At 40.7% G+C, this 16154-nt stretch overlaps 1 protein-coding gene across 4 annotated transcripts in view; it reads left to right on the top strand.

Annotated features, from left to right (window-relative positions):
• The window catches only part of LEF1 (lymphoid enhancer binding factor 1), a 121589-nt gene that overhangs the window by 1782 nt on the left and 103653 nt on the right, over positions 1–16154 (top strand). For all 4 annotated transcript variants that reach the window (XM_060104759.1, XM_060104744.1, XM_060104751.1 and 1 more), the window contains exons 2-3: positions 2103–2169; positions 3624–3757. In XM_060104759.1, coding sequence (XP_059960742.1) covers positions 2103–2169; positions 3624–3757 — 201 coding nt within the window. The remainder of the gene's footprint in view (positions 1–2102; positions 2170–3623; positions 3758–16154) is intronic.

The following is a 16154-nucleotide window of genomic DNA, read 5'->3' as shown; positions in this document are numbered from 1 at the left end:
AGGGAGTGCGATGCATTAAAGCGAGGATGTCTGAACAGCACTACTGAGAAGTTCTTCCGTAGGACGGAAAACAGAGTGCACCCGCTATCTTTCTCGGTAGATGTCTGCAAAAGTGCGTTAAACCACCAAAGGCTTAGGTAAAGGCGAGCAGAGCCACAGGCCCAAGGAAGGGGAGGCGGGCGTGGGCCGGGGACAGGCGGGGCGGTCCCAACCACTGCGGAGCCGGCCGGCCGAGGGGGCGCGCGCCCGGGCGGCGGGGGCGGTGGCGGGCGCGGGTCCTTTGGGCCGTTGCGGCCGGCTGCCAGCGGCCGTGGGCGAGCCGAGCCACCCCGGTGAGGGGGGGGCTCGCAGTACCGCCCGCAACACTAGCTTGCTCCAATCATCGCCACTTGAAGAAAAAAAGTACGCTTATATTTGGGGTTAGTTTGGGCCCGAATCAGGCCTTTAAATCTTTGCAGAAGAAGGGCGAGTCGGAGAGATGCAGCGGAAACTAGTGCACTCACTCAGGGGAGGGTGGAAAGCGCATTATCAGATCTCCTGGCCGGCTGCGGGCGATAGCGATGGTAACCCGAGTAGAGTAAATAGAGACACGTGGGTGCTGGCGAGAGAAAGCCGCGAGCAGGACCTCGCGGAAGGGCTATTTCAGGCCTAGCGGAGAGCTTCAGAAGTGGGGGGGGGGGCGGCGGATGGACCCTGATACCCGACACTCCACTGGCCACCCTTGTTCAACAACTGGGAAACGCTTTGGAGGAAATCCGGTAGAAAAGTCCTGACACTCAGATGATTTCACCAACGCTTTTTCCCTCCAAAGAAATTTGGAGGGTATATTCTTTTCCCTTAAATGGCATCCTTCTGCCCCCAAAAAGAAAGCGTGTGGTTTTGGGGGCGGGGACATTTTGGGTTTTAAACAGTAAGTTTAAGAACACCTCAGAGCTGCCTTCTTTATCCCAATGGCAGGGGTGAGTACGCATTTTGGAAGCCCGGGGGCCTGGGTTCTAAGGAGAGCATAGGGGTGTTCTCCATACCCTGAATCTTTCATCCCAACATGCCAATTAGGGGGGAACCTAGGGGTGGCCAGGGCACAGCCAGCTCCACTTAAAAGATTTGTGACTCTGTGTGTATGGGGGGAAGGAGGCCAGTGGGAGGATAGATGTCCGAGGAACCAGATGACATCCAAAACACTCGAGGCCAAACTCATATTTGTAAAGCAGCCTTTTAAAATTTCTACCCATTTTCCTCGTCCTTTCTTTTTCTATAAATAAAGTTGCTACGCACTTCACATTTTCTAAACGTTTCTGCTTTGGGGAGAAGGGTGCTGCATTTGAAGTCCAGAACTCCTATTAGGGCTCTGTTAATCTTTGCCAGTGGTAGGTGGGCATGGGGCAGACCCAAGGAAGACAGTGAAGGGGTAATACCACTGATTTGCACGTGGTTGAGTCTGGGTGGATGGTGGTTACCAGAACTGATAGTAGCTGGGCTACCTTTTAGAAGTCTATAGCCCAATTTTCAAGTTTTCCTCCCTTTAACCACAGGACAGTTTACTTTTCTCTTGTAAGCTTGCACTGAGCCAGCCATGGTAGCTTACGAGGAGAAGAGCTCCTGCTGGGATTGGTTTGGGACAGTTGCCTAAGATCTCCATTTGTGAGTGATGGGCTTGTTTTTAGTTAAATGTCATTTTCAGTTGCAAAATATTTCAGCCCGCTTTTAATCAGCTCTGATTGAAGTAAACAGTGGTTGAAGAAGCCATCAAAACGATTAATGCCGTTAACTCAAATTCTTGTCATATTAGGTGTCCAAGTAGCCTTGCTGTGTTTTAGTAAACAGCGGTCAGAACAGCGTATGGATTGTTCGCAAGTTTGTTTCTGTTGTTATTATCATTTATAGCTGGTAGTCCTGGGTAGGTAATTTTCGAAAACACATGTTGAAAAGAGAAAGATTTCCCAGTACTCAGCCTTAGCCTATCCTCTTAGATTAATAAAACAGGTAGATTGAGTTGCCCCTGATTCTCCTCTTTTGAGTTACCAGTGGATACACACTTATATCATTATTGTCACAAACTCTAAAGTGATCTTTCTTTTGGGGGTGGGGATTCGTCTTGTTAGGTGGCCAGACAAGCACAAACCTCTCAGGACTCCTACCACGATAAGGCCAGAGAACACCCTGATGACGGTAAGACGCTAATTCTCTCTCTCCCAACCTTCACATTTAACATGTGCAATTTGTGAATGTAGGTATGTTTTGCTATTTTTATTTGCATCCAAGAAACTCGAATCATTGTGATAAGACTGTGCCTGTGTTGTAACAAAATGGGAAAGAAAACCCAGGAAACTTACTGCTTATCACTAACGTATAGTTACATAATTTAAAAACTTTTTGAATGATTTAGGGGCTTTTGAATTTCTGATGGCTTCCAGATTCTTTGTGGAAGAGAAATGTCTATAATTAGTTTTTCTCTTTTTCTCATTTTACCTAAAGTTCTAATTGTAGATCTTTACTATTTTTTCCTGCATTGTTGTAAAGAGTGACAGTCTACACCAATTTATTTTCCAACAAGAATAGTTTCAAATGGGCTTTCATTTGTGAAATTGCTGTTTCTTGTTATAGTGAGAAGGCAGGCACTGTATGCACAGACTAAATATGGCTCAGTAAAGAGGAATCTAACTTGTAAAAATATAAAACGTTATGCTTAAAATTAAGAACTATGCATATGGAACGTGATAGACTTTCTCCCCATTTCCGATTCTTGCTCAAAACTGTAAAAATTCTACATATTTTTTAAGATTTAAGGAGAACTCCGTGTGACTTTAAAATAATCTGTAATCTTTAGGGTTCCCTTGTTGAACAGTCTACATTTCTGTTCTTCTTTAATTACTTACAATTGGCCTGACCAGAATGAGGTGTTCGCACATACAATATGTCAGCTAGGGGAAGAAGAGAAGAGAACTATAATATCAGGCTTCCTTCTGAGCTACAAAGTAGTTACACAGATTAAAGAGAAGAAATGTATACAGTGAACACACACATTTCTTTACCAGAGTGATGTAAGTGTAGCACATAAAATTAAGTCTCCTGTAGTTAATCCTTCATAAATTTGGGTAGTTGCCCACATGCTAGATACAACTTGCTCCCTCAGTAAAATCTAGAAATTTTCCAGAAATCTAGAAGCACAGGTAGAATTTTTGAGTTTGCCAATAAGATGGAGCATAGCTTCAAGTGTATAAATATATACGTGTGGGTATAGCTGAATGGCCTAGTATATTTATATTACAGCTTTGTGTGTCTTCTTTCATGTGTCTGTATTTCTTAGTCCAGTTTGTTAGTATTAGAACAAATTAAGTTAGATGGATAACACTTATTTTTGTAAAAACACCAGTAAAAAACCAGTCAGTAGTGGCAATAAATTGAACCACATGTTTTTAAAACATCTGGTTCACTGCTAAGCCATTTAAGGGAATAAATACTGTCAATCTAAAATAGAGCATAATAATCCAGTTACAATACTTTGTAAACAAATCTTTTATGTAAGGTGTGATTTGTAGTAGTACTATTAACTTTTCAATGAAAAATACAGTGATATAAAAAGGAAGTCAAAGCACATATGATTGTTCTTTGCATTCTCTCAGGAAAGCATCCAGATGGAGGACTCTACAACAAGGGACCCTCTTATTCGAGTTATTCCGGGTACATAATGATGCCAAATATGAATAACGACCCATACATGTCAAATGGATCTCTTTCTCCACCCATCCCGAGAACAGTGAGTAACGTGCTGATGTTGCAGATTATTTCAGAAGTGTAAATTAATTTGTATTTTGGCAAAATGTTTGTTTTTTTAAAGACACTGGAAATGCTTTCATTATGTATGACCAGTCGTTGCTAAATAAGACCTGCTTTGAGGAATGGCTGCCTTACAATATTGCTACTTTTGATGTTTTGCACTTGGAATTTTAGCTTTTGGTGTATTGGTTAAGATAATAAAAAACAGATCACGAGCTATCATGAAATCATTGAATTTAAATCAGCAAATTCATGATTTTATGAGTATTGTGCTTTCTACTCTGATGAGAGAAATTGATTTAATCTTTCAATTAACTAAGTGCTGTATGTCTTTCATTGCCCATAAGCTATGTAGAATCAGAACTCCTTTGGCTTATTTGGAGCTGAATATTGGAAATGTTACTTCAGCTTTTAAAACAGTGTCTCATTTTATTGTGTTAGCTAATGTTTCTTTAAAATCAGTTTTGGGGTGGGGAGGAATGAGCTATTTTTGCCTTATTGTCAATTGTTAAGAAAGTATCACTTGAAGATAATTCTAATGAAAATTGTTCTTTTTTATCTCGGGGTTCAGTTAACTTTCAAGTTTTAAAAATCCAGTGGCCTTATAGCTGCTTTACACATTATGCATAACACGGAAACCTCATTTATATAGTAAGAAAACATCTAAAGGGTTACCTCTGTAGTACATGAATGTGAAATGTGCTGGTGATGGAATTCTCCCTGAGATTCGTCTCTTCGTAGGTAGTGATGGGTTTTTATTGCTCCGTCAATGTATATATATACCTTCTTTCTGGCCTCACTCTCCCTCAACCACCCAAACCCCAATGAAAAACATGTATATTTGGGTGTTGAGGATGAGGGTTTCAGTCTAACTGGCCCTCCCGCGAGTCAAATCTAGGATTATAAAATGGAACCTGTAGTCTTTGCCTTATTAGCCCAGTGCTTTCACCAAGTGAAAAAAAAAAAATCAGTCACAGATATCTGGGGGCAAGTACTATCACTGATACCTCAGTGGACAGAATCTGGGAGCCATGAGATACTACAGAGTAGGAGAGAAGAATACCTTCTAATCAGTCATCAACAAACAAGAGTATTTATGGTTATCTTGATTATCTGTGACCCTCAACTATTGAAGTGATAGATCTATGAAATATAATCACTTTATGCGGGCACTGTGATTTAGAAGTTATAATTTTTTCCCACAGGTTCCAAAAAGATATATGACCTTTTAAGTAGGGAATAAGATTTTTCTAATTTGCATATAGCAGCTAAAATGGAGATCTTGGAAATCTTGTGATGGTTGTTATAGGAAAGAGTGATTTCACATTTTAAAAGGCTTTTCTAATATTTAATGATAGAAATGTGTGTCTGGTACATATAAATCTCTTATCTAAAAAGTGAATGAGGGCCTCCCTGGTGGCGCAGTGGTTGAGAGTCCGCCTGCCGATGCAGGGGATGCGGGTTCGTGCCCCGGTCTGGGAGGATCCCACGTGCCGCGGAGCGGCTGGGCCCGTGAGCCATGGCCGCTGGGCCTGCGCGTCCGGAGCCTGTGCTCCGCAACAGGAGAGGCCACAACAGTGAGAGGCCCGCATACCGCAAAAAAAAAAAAAAAAAAAAAAAGTGAATGAACTAATAAAAGCAAATATGGTTTTTAACATTTAGAGACCACCCAAATAAATGCTTCTGACTCTTAAAATTTGTAGGAGACTTTATATTGTTGAATTAAGTATGTATACATTCAGATATTTTAAAGTTGGGCTGTTTTTCTTTTGATGTTTTGGAGGGGAGGGGGAGGAGACCGTGTTTTAGATAAGGAATAATTGAAGATTTCTGCTGAAGGCTTTTTAGAACAACAAGTCAAATTATAGTCTCTGACTTGGTAACAATAGAAAATAGCTACTAAAATAATCTTATACTTTTAGGCTGTGCACACAGTTAATGATTAATAAGTATTTGTGGAATTTATTCTTTAGTTTAGCCACTTCTCCTTTCAAAACAGTATTTTTTAAAAAGTCAGTATAATTAAAGTCTACTGATATTTATAAATTATTCCTAAGAATAGTGAAAATTAAGCTTCTCTTCCTCTTTAAACCAGCATTTTCTACCTTAGGTCTCTCTAGCCTTTTCTCCTAACCCCCTCAGTATACTAATCATTTAAAATTGTTAGAATGGAAGGTATTTATTGTTAGTGTATGTATTAAAATTCTGAGGTCAGTGAATTGAACAGTCATTCATTGTTTAGGAAAGATTTGTGGCCAGAATAAATGTTGGTGGGTGTAGAGTGGAGGAAAGGGGTGTGGTCAGGAAACAGTTACCTTACCCTCCTATCTGCTGCTTTGCTTTATTCTGTTACATTTTAGAACACATTTATTTTAGGCACGTTTCTTGCGATATTCTGCAGTTTGCACAATTTGAGAAGCTTTCCAGGTTTAACCACAAGACAATGTTCAATTTTTTTCTTTTAGGGTCTGACTGAAGTGAGTTGAAATCTTTGGTTTTTAATAACTAACAGCTGTTTTTAGTGTGTCTGAGACCCAAAACACTTTAACCGGAAGGCAACCCCTCCTCTTCACCCCTACCCACACTTCTGCCTCTTGCTCTTTAACTCTGTCCTTAGCAGGACTGAGTGTTTGTGCAACTGACATCCACAGTGATAGGTTTGCATCTAGGGTGTCAGGAGCGGGGTGACCATTTGGGTTTGGGCTTTGCCTGGGAGCAGTCCCATGTCAGCCCTGTTACTTGGATTTGCATTACAAACAACTGCTTGTTTACTGTATCTGCTGCCCTCAGGTGTTAGGATTAGAAAAACATCTGGGGGTGAGGGAGGGCCCTGACCAGCCCTTCCCCACACAGAATCTTCTGTTCACATGTAACTGCAGATGATCCAACTGGCACGCACAGAAATGTTTCTGCTGGTTGCTCATTTTAACAATTCTATGTGTGTCTGCTCTTCTTTAGGCAAACACTGACATACGTATGCTCGCACAGCTTTTACCCATGACCTAAATATAGTATTACCTACACAGGAGAACCACCTTTGCCAGTCGAGCTTTTTTTTTTCTTTCCATCTGAAGGGAAATTTTAATTGGCTAATTACATCCTTCTAGAACAGGAATTCTTAGAGGTGTGTCTATACCAGAAATCTTGTGAATGGGTGTTTCATAGAATTTTAAATAAGACTTCTTGGTTCAGATAAACTGGGCCTAGCAAGAAAGCACCTGTAATAATGACACTTTTGGTGCCATGAGTTCTTAAAGCGCAGTAAACCTTGGCTTGAGGTGGTCGTCTTCATCGAGTGTGAGAGGATGCAGAAGCCTTTTAAATATTTCAGAGCAAGGGCCTTGGAGAGTTTATTAAAAGCATACTCCGAAGACTTTCTCTGAGTCTTATTTATGAAAATCCTTGGAGGCCAATGGTAACGTATTAAAAGGAAAAAATAGTTCGTTGCCTCCTGCGCTGGGTCCTGGCACCTGTGTGCCTGAATACTGTGTGACAGTGAGCTTGGCTGGCTTTACATAGTGAAAGTTCCCATTGGCCTCATGAACTGTGGTTATTCATCTTAGGTGTCAAACTTCCATTTGTCCCTCATGCAACCCAAATGTTTAACACCTCTCTCTGAAGAGAAACATCTCATTTCTCTTCAGCTGCTCAAGGGAAAAGCAGCAGACTTAGCTCAGGAAGCGCCAGCAAACGTTGCAGCTCGGGTTACACCAACCACAGTAACACCTGGTCAGGACAGTGCTGCTGACTGCATCGTTCGTTTCTTTGTGATCTTTCTGAGGATGGATTTTTAGGTGGGAAAGGAAGATGTCTGTGTTTGAATTTCATCTTCCTTTCTTATTTTTAGTAGACATTACTATTAAAATGTTTCAGGGTTTTTTGTTGTTGTTATTTTGAGCAACTCAGTTCTATTGTATGGTTTTTACCTGAAGGGAATCAACATTTTTATTTTTGATGAACAGAATTTACCTATTATAACTTTGTCTTGACCTCCCCCGCCCATGTTTGTATTTGCTTACAGTTAAAATTAGATTTTTGCCATTGTTCACATCTGGAACTAAGTAACTAGGTGGACATGTCTAATCAGTAAGCTTACACTTATCCAGCTGTCCATCACACTGCTGCTTGGCTTTGAAAATAATCACAGAAACAATAATCAATAGGGAGACTATGGCTTCTTAATTCAAGGGTACAGGGAGACTGTAGCTTATGTTTTGAGCACAAATTTTAAGTGTTTTTTCACGTTACTGCAAGGAGCTACTTCATTTGACTTACTAGTAAATTATTTTTCTAATCTAAGTTGTGTACTTTTTGAAGCTAAGTATATTAAATTTGCCTTTTACCTCAAGTTCAGGAGAAGTTAAGTTTTAGAAAGTATATTCTGTCTCAGATTTGAGTGATGTCAGGAGAATGTGTGGGAAAGTTCCTCAGGGCCCCAAACTCTTCGGTTTGATTCATCTTTTATTTATTTATTTTTTGCCACACCACATGGCATGTGGAATCTTACTTCCCCAACCAGGGATCGAACCTGCACCCCTTGAATTGGGAGTGCAGAGTGTTGACCACTGGACTGCCAGGGAAATCCTTGTTTGATTCATCTTAATTGTACTGCTACAAAGTTGGGAAAGGACCACAGTCAGAATAACTGGGAGTGATTGCCATTCCCCCTTCAGATAATTTAGAAATCTTATGACTGAATGGCATGCTAATTCAAGTGTCCTGGGAGCCATGCTACTTGTGACCCTTCAGGAGTTAATATTGCCCTTGCATGACTGGTACTGCAGAAGTGTCATCCTTAGTCAGATAGATTTTTTTGAAATGACCCTAGAAATTTCTTGTTCATTCAAAAAGATATGAGAACAACCCAGTTTCACTAAAACAAGACCATTAAGCCAACCTGCAGAAAATCTTGCTCTTTGAAATACCCACTTCCCCTGCCCCCTTAAGGTCCTGGACTTGCTCTCATCAGCCCAACTATTTTGATCCATTTCTGTCTTGCAGACTGACTCGTGTAATTCCAACAGGACAGAGTAAGGGCCTCATAAATGGGTCTATCTGGACTTGAACTTGTTACCTCACAAGTATTCTTCCACAGTATCAACTGAGAAATTTTTACCACTTTTTGAGTCTTGTTTTGTTTTTAACTAATCCTGGTAGTTCTTTAGGCAGAACTGTTTGTGGTTTATGTGACTGACATTTTTTTAAGCAATTAGGTCATTCCATTCCTCTCTGACTCCCCTTGTTCCCTGTTTACATATTATAGACATAATTGGAATTTTATAAAACTGGTTTCCCTGTGATTTCAAGATAAACTTGAAGTTTAAAGAGAAAATATGCCAGCACTGTCCATGGGCCAGCAGCAAAGCACATATGTTTTATTCCCAGGGAAAGGTAGAACTCAGCATTATATAGGTGCCACTGTCATGGGACTGAAGTTTTTTAAAAAGAGGATACTCATTTAAAATTTGTATCTTTAAAGTTATTACTTAAGTCATTATGCCAAACTGAGCCAGTCTGTAGAAAGCTAATACTGTAGCAATCAAGGGATTTAGTACTGCTTTGTACTGTCCCAGCAGGTCCTTACTCATTTGGAAAAGGCAGCCATTGGACTTCATTTAAATAATTTAAAAAATATATTTCAGATTGATGATCACTTTTTAAATATTAATTGTGACCTCATGAAGTTCCTATAGGAACTGTAGACTCTGTTATAAGCTTTTAAGTCACTTTAAGCATATAAATTATCAGTCTATAAGATTCGGAGGCACAAAGCCAGAAAATGCCCTAGAGACCCACAACAAAGATGAGAAAGGGGAGAGATTGAATGCACCATAAAGGAGAGTCAGGAGTTGAGCAGAGGATGGATAGGGTACAGGGATCGCTAACTCCCAGATTCTGGTAATCTAGCCAATCTAGCTGGGACTATTTGCAGACTATTATCAGAGGCTGTTCAGAGGACTGTAAAGTCTCTGTAAAGCAGTACATTTATACACAATACCCATTCTAGCCAAATCTCTAAACCTGCTGAAATTATCCACTTGCTATATGTAGATCAGTATAAAGCTCACTGAAGAATGTTACTTGCTTGCCTTCAGTCCGTACGGGGAAAATTGCAAGGACATTACAGCGCGAACAAGAGTTTAGGTTACCTGTCCTCTTTCCCCTGTCTGTAGGAGAAATATGACTGGCAGAGATGTTGCATCACAGGGGGTCTAGAAATGTATTGTATTTTTGCAGCTAACCGGAGGCAAGTAGACTCTAAAAAAACCTTTTGATTATTGACCATTGTTTCTAGCTATGCCCACGAATAATACTGTATGGAACTTGGTGACAGTTCTGCAGAATCAAGTTTTGATCTTAGTCATAGTAATTTACTGTTGATGTTATGTTCGCTTTAAAAAGGAAGCCTGTTACTACTTTACTCAATATAGAGAAAGGTTGAATGAGGGGTGGACAAAGGGAAGGTACGATAATATAAAAAGGGGAATGGCTCTAGTGTAGTTTTAATTTTCTTTTATTATTGTCAGCTTCTGAATGAAACAGTTACCAAAACTGTTAAAAGCTGACACAGAAAAATATTTTTATAAATCCTTTTATTTTTTAAAAAATCCCGAAAGCTTTTGCAATAAAGCCTATTAACTGTGAATGACAGTTGATCAGTTGATCAGGGACGACTGATGAATTATGAGATAGTTATACGTTATGAGTAGCCTAGCACGGGATAGACACTTCAGTAGATTTGCTGAATAAATAATGTACTAGAAATTTTTCATGTATTTTGGGGGATGTTTCCAAAGGATCTGTCTTTATTCAACCAAATGCTTTATGAAAAGCAAAATCTGAAAGTGTCTGCTAAATAAATCCTTAGTATTTTATTATTTTACTTTTTCTCTGATTTGTTGCTTCAGTGGAAAAAAAAGAGCATTAGACCATTGTCTTTAATGAGGAAGTCAGAGTCACTCGTTCAGAGTGTTGTTTCCAAGTAACAGCTGAAAACAGTCAGCTGGAGAGCTCGCTGCTAGAGTAAAAAAGAATGGGACTTGGTCCTCATTTGAGGACTGATCATAAGAAGTACTTATCTTTTACTTATGTCCTAGAAACCTGATTGAAGAAGAAGAGGTGATAGAAACGCTTTTTTCAGAAGGGTGCTTGAGATGGAAATAAAGTAATGAAGAAAACCATCTTCAATTATGTTTCTGTATCGTATGGTTAATGCTTCTCAATTTATTTTTATTCTTTCCCAGATAGAAAGGCCATTTCTTTTTTCAGTGATGCTTGAGGTATTTTGAGATATTAAAAAATTCTGCATGTTCTTTTAAAATACGTATGGTAGCATCAGTGCTGACTCTTCTAGGCCAGTGTGTGTTGTAATTGATTATATTCTTCAGCAATGTGGAGAGCAAAACTTTTGAGTCTGTATCAGGCAGAGGTAGGGAGTCTCCTGTAAAGGCTGAGCCTGTGGAGGAGGGAAGTCCTAGGCAAGATATCAAAAGGTCTGGGGTCTAGACCCACGTCCATGTCCATCACTCTCCCCCAAAGCCTTGGGAAGGTATTTAACCTCTATCAGAGTTTGTTTCTTTGTTTATTGTGAGGCATATTAGTATCTGGTTGCCTACCTTATATGGTGGATATACAATTCAGATGGCACAAAGCCTGTGAAAGCATTCAGTTTTTTAGCTATGGAAGCAAACAAAGCACAAGTCTCAGATGGTGTAAGCCCTCGTGCCCACCTGGTAGGAATTCTGCCACAAGAGGTGTTTGACTGTATCCAGGAAGCTCCTGAGAAAGGGGAGACATTTTTGGTTCTTACCATGGCACCAGGCAGGCCTGGAAATTGGACACTGGGTCAAGGCCTTACATTAACTTTTAGAAAATATTAGCATAAATAAAAGTTTTGGGAATTGTCATTATATTCTTTACAGAGACAGCTTTCTTCTCTTGGGCTCTTTTTTCTCTCGCAGTTGTTAGGAGAGCACCTGATTTTCTTCTACTAAGGGAATGAGATGTGTGAGGGAACGGATTTCTAAATTTAAGATTTGTTTAAAAATCTTATCTCCTTCTAATATTTGATATGAAATTGACAGATAACTCTTAACTCCTTGGATGGGGGTAATAATCGATTTTTATTTAGGAACTTTTTTTTCCTTAATCCTTTAGGACCTGGGTTTCTTTTCCCCGCTGCAAACATTATATAGAGAGGAGATTTAAGAGCCTCGTGAATGTAGAGGATGACAGGAGAGTTATTTTTTTCCCCCTTCAAATTTTCTTCTGACTTAAGTCTTTCGAGCTTTTGTGGCATCTAAAAAAAATCAGGTCCGAGGGGGGATATGTTGGCCAGGCAGCAAGGAGAAATCAGTGTTTTTCTAGTCTTGTTGGAAAATTACAGCTTTCATCCTTTTAAGACTTTTCTTTTTCTTTCAGTAAAACTCAGTGAATGTTAAATATATTTCAGTGTGGAGTTAGCTTTCTTGGTAGACTCCTTCAGTTTTTTTTTTGTTTTTTTTTTTTTTTTTTTTTTTTTTTTTTTTTTGCGGTACGTGGGCCTTTCACTGTTGTGTGGCCTCTCCCATTGCGGAGCACAGGCTCCCGACGCGCAGGCTCAGCGGCCATGGCTCACGGACCCAGGCGCTCCATGGCATGTGGGATCTTCCCGGACCAGGGCACGAACCCGTGTCCCCTGCATCGGCAGGTGGACTCTCAACCACTGCACCACCAGGGAAGCCCTCCTTCAGTTTTAAACATCATGTATTATGCCTTGTAATAATTATGAACATGTATCATCTTGGCACACTAGTTCTTATGACTTGAACCAAAGAAAAAAGGTATTGTGGTCTTATCTCAAGTGTGTTAAGCATTGTCTTAGACCCCAACACTTAGATTTTTTAAAGTCTGAAACAAAACCAGGAGTACCAAAGTAAACAATGTTTACCGTTTACTACAAATGGGCTAACCAGTTAAGTATCTGGCAGGGTTAGGAAAAGGATCAAGTCTCCCAGACATTGCTTGAATTGGTTTTTACTCTTTTTTTTTTTTTTTTTTGGTATATGTTAAAAGTTTAAAATTAAAAGTCAAGGGGCCTCCCTGGTGGCGCAAGTGGTTGAGAGTCCGCCTGCCGATGCAGGGGATACGGGTTCGTGCCCCGGTCTGGGAGGATCCCATATGCCGCGGAGCGGCTGGGCCCGTGAGCCATGGCCGCTGAGCCTGCGCGTCCGGAGCCTGCGCGTCCGGAGCCTGTGCTCCGCAACGGGGGAGGCCACAACAGTGAGAGGCCCGCATACCGCAAAAAAAAAAAAAAAAAAAAAAAAAAAAAAAAATTAAAAGTCAAGAAATTCTTTTGAAAGGGAAAACGATTAACTTTTTTTTTTCTTTTTTAACTACTATCATGTGCTAGGTACTGTGCTAGGCAATTTACGCGAATGGAAACTGTGGTTGGGTGTAGTAATCTCCATGCTGAAAATAAGGGCCCATCCTCAGGGGCAGCAGTAACCTGCTTCAATTTAGTAAGTGATAGAGTCACTGCCCTTCCCTTCTTAAGGTCTGAAGACTTGTTTATTTTCATAAAAAATAACCATATCTGCCTTTCAGAACATAAAACACTTATTAAGTGAATCATAATGTTGATTAAATGTAAAGCAAAAAATTATTATTTTGAAGATTTTCTTGGCAACTTCTTTTCAGTAATGCTTAGCTATTTTTTTATGAAAATAAAAAGAAAATACTTTCATTTAAAAAACAATACACTAGAAAACTCAGATGAGCAAAAAGAATAGCAAATATTAAATTCCTAGGATCCTGCCGTCAGAGATGATCACTCTTAAAACTCACCACGCAGCGTTTTAGACCTCTTCCTATGCACATTTAGAAATACACATAAACACACATAAGTATATGTTATACATTCATGGTAATGGAAACATAATATACCATTTTGTACTTGCTTTTTTCCCACCAGTATACAGTGGATATCTTTTGTAACATCATTTTTAATGATGCCTAATTTATTGCCTAATTTATTTTATTTATTTATTTATTTATTTTTCTTTTTGCTGTATGCGGGCCTCTCACTGTTGTGGCCTCTCCCGTTGCGGAGCACAGGCTCCGGACGCGCAGGCCCAGCGGCCATGGCTCACGGGCCCAGCCGCTCCGCGGCACATGGGATCCTCCCAGACCGGGGCACGAACCCGTATCCCCTGCATCAGCAGGCGGACTCCCAACCACTGCGCCACCAGGGAGGCCCTATTGCCTAATTTATTTAATCAGTTTTGTTGGTAAGACATTTAGGTGGTGTCACTTTTTTTCCCTCTATCTTAAGCAACATTGTGATGCAATGCATATTTTCTAACTATGTCTTTGCACAAATTCTGTTTCTTTGGAATGAATTGCCAGAAGTGCAATTGTAGAGTCAAAGGCAATGCACCTTTTTAATTTGGGGTTAACCCAACATTGCAATTTAACCTTAAAAAAACATTTATTTGAAGTCAGTATTTAGAAGTATCACTTGACTACATTCATATTTGGTTATGGTTGGTGTCATGCCTTCTCCTAGTCAAGAATGAGTCCAGCGATAGACAAGAAGCTGGACAGACGGGGAGCAGAATGTCAGCTTCATTATTAATAAGGCTGGATTGGAGAACATGGCTTGAACCGTGACACGAATTTGGACTTCCTTTGACTTCCCCAGATGGAACACGCCACTAAGTCACAGGCCTCCCTAACAGGGGCAGGGAGCTTACCTCCTATAGAACTGGAGATGAGAACAAACCCACGCTCGGGCAAGCTGGCCCCAAGAGGGAGAACAAAGGGTCAGTCCGCCCTTGCTCAGTTCTTTCTCCAGATCACCAGAGATGAGTCGCTTTCCTTTGTGGAAAGTGAGTGAGGGGGTGGGAGAGACAAAGGCTGCAGCCGCTGCCAAGAGAGCAGAAGTTCCTACTTTATTGGCCAGGCTAGGGAGGAGGGGCGAAGGAAGGTGTGTGGTTATCTCCTTAGTCATAATCCCTGATCAGACCGTGAGCCTGGATGGTGGTGGTGAGATGTGTGCGTACACGACGGGAGCTGCGGCACAGCACTGCATTTGGGGTCTGAAGATCTAGATGTCGGGGTCTGCTAGTGACCGGCTGCAGCCAGCTACCTCCTCTCTGGACCTTGATTTCTTCACCTGCAACATAGACTGCCACCTCGTCTACTTACGAAAGTACCCGGCACTCTGCATTAGTAGTAGTGTTTGTGGAAGGCGGACCAACTGCATCCGAATTTATTGGTGTTCTTATTAGAAAGGCAAATATGTAGGCCCTTCTGCAAATGTCCTGAACCAGAAGCAGCAAGCAGGACATAACACATACACTTTTAACCAGGTACTTTAGCGATTCTTACCTACAGTAAGGTTTGAAAAAACACTGATCAAGTAGACATTCAATAATTTAATTCACATGGGCTTAGATATCCCAAGGGACTCACACACCTAGAAAGCAGTCAGGCACTTTGGCCCCAAAGCTTACTTTCTCTCCACTCAGCCCAGTTCAGCGCTATGCCTCACGGAGACCACTGGCCCTCTGTTCACTTCTAGCCAGACCTCAGGGGGTTTCCCTCCTCCACTGACTACAGAATGAAACCCACATTCTCTGGCATTATTTTCAAAGCTTTATGCAATCTGGAATCATCCACCTTGCAAGCCTTGCCTCCTTACCACCAGACCCTGCAGCTTACGATTCAGTGACATTTCCAGACCTGCATCCTGAACGCTTTCCCAAATCCCTGTCTTCAGGCTATTATAGCTTGGTCTCCCTGAAATGCCCTGCTCCCTCTTCCCTGCCAGCACAGTCTTGTTCATCCTGAAAGATCCAGGCTAAATGGTACCTCATGAAGTTCTCCTGATTGCACCACCAGTTAAGACTAAGTGCTCTCTCCTGTGGGTTCCCACAGGACCTTCTTCATAACTGTTACCACATCTTATAATCATTGGTTGTCTCCATGTCTGTCTGTCTCACGGTTAGTTCCTTTAGGATAAGGAGCTTGTCTTACTCATCTCCGTTGCTCACAACCTGTTATACTACTTGGCATAGAGCAGGTTACTTCACGGATATTTGTGGAATAAATAGAGCAGAAATTTTTAAAGTTCATTAATATAGGGTAGTAACACCAGATATCAATCTATATTTAAATGGAGACACTTTAATAAAATATAAGCTAATACAGAATCACAGACCTGAAATTGAGCTTAGAAATTATCTGACCATTAAGTATAATCCATGGGATAGAATTAGCTATTAGTTTTGAGTATTTAGTAAGTGCCAGGACCTGTTCTGAGCACTTTATACATATTAGTTCATTTAATCCTCACAATAACCCAGTGATATCCCCAGTATGCCCATTTTACAGAT

Source organism: Mesoplodon densirostris, chromosome 1 (genome assembly GCF_025265405.1).
Source record: "Mesoplodon densirostris isolate mMesDen1 chromosome 1, mMesDen1 primary haplotype, whole genome shotgun sequence".
Taxonomy (NCBI): Eukaryota; Metazoa; Chordata; class Mammalia; order Artiodactyla; family Ziphiidae; genus Mesoplodon; species Mesoplodon densirostris.
Note: the sequence above shows the minus strand (reverse complement) of the source record. Positions and strands in the feature narration are given on the sequence as shown.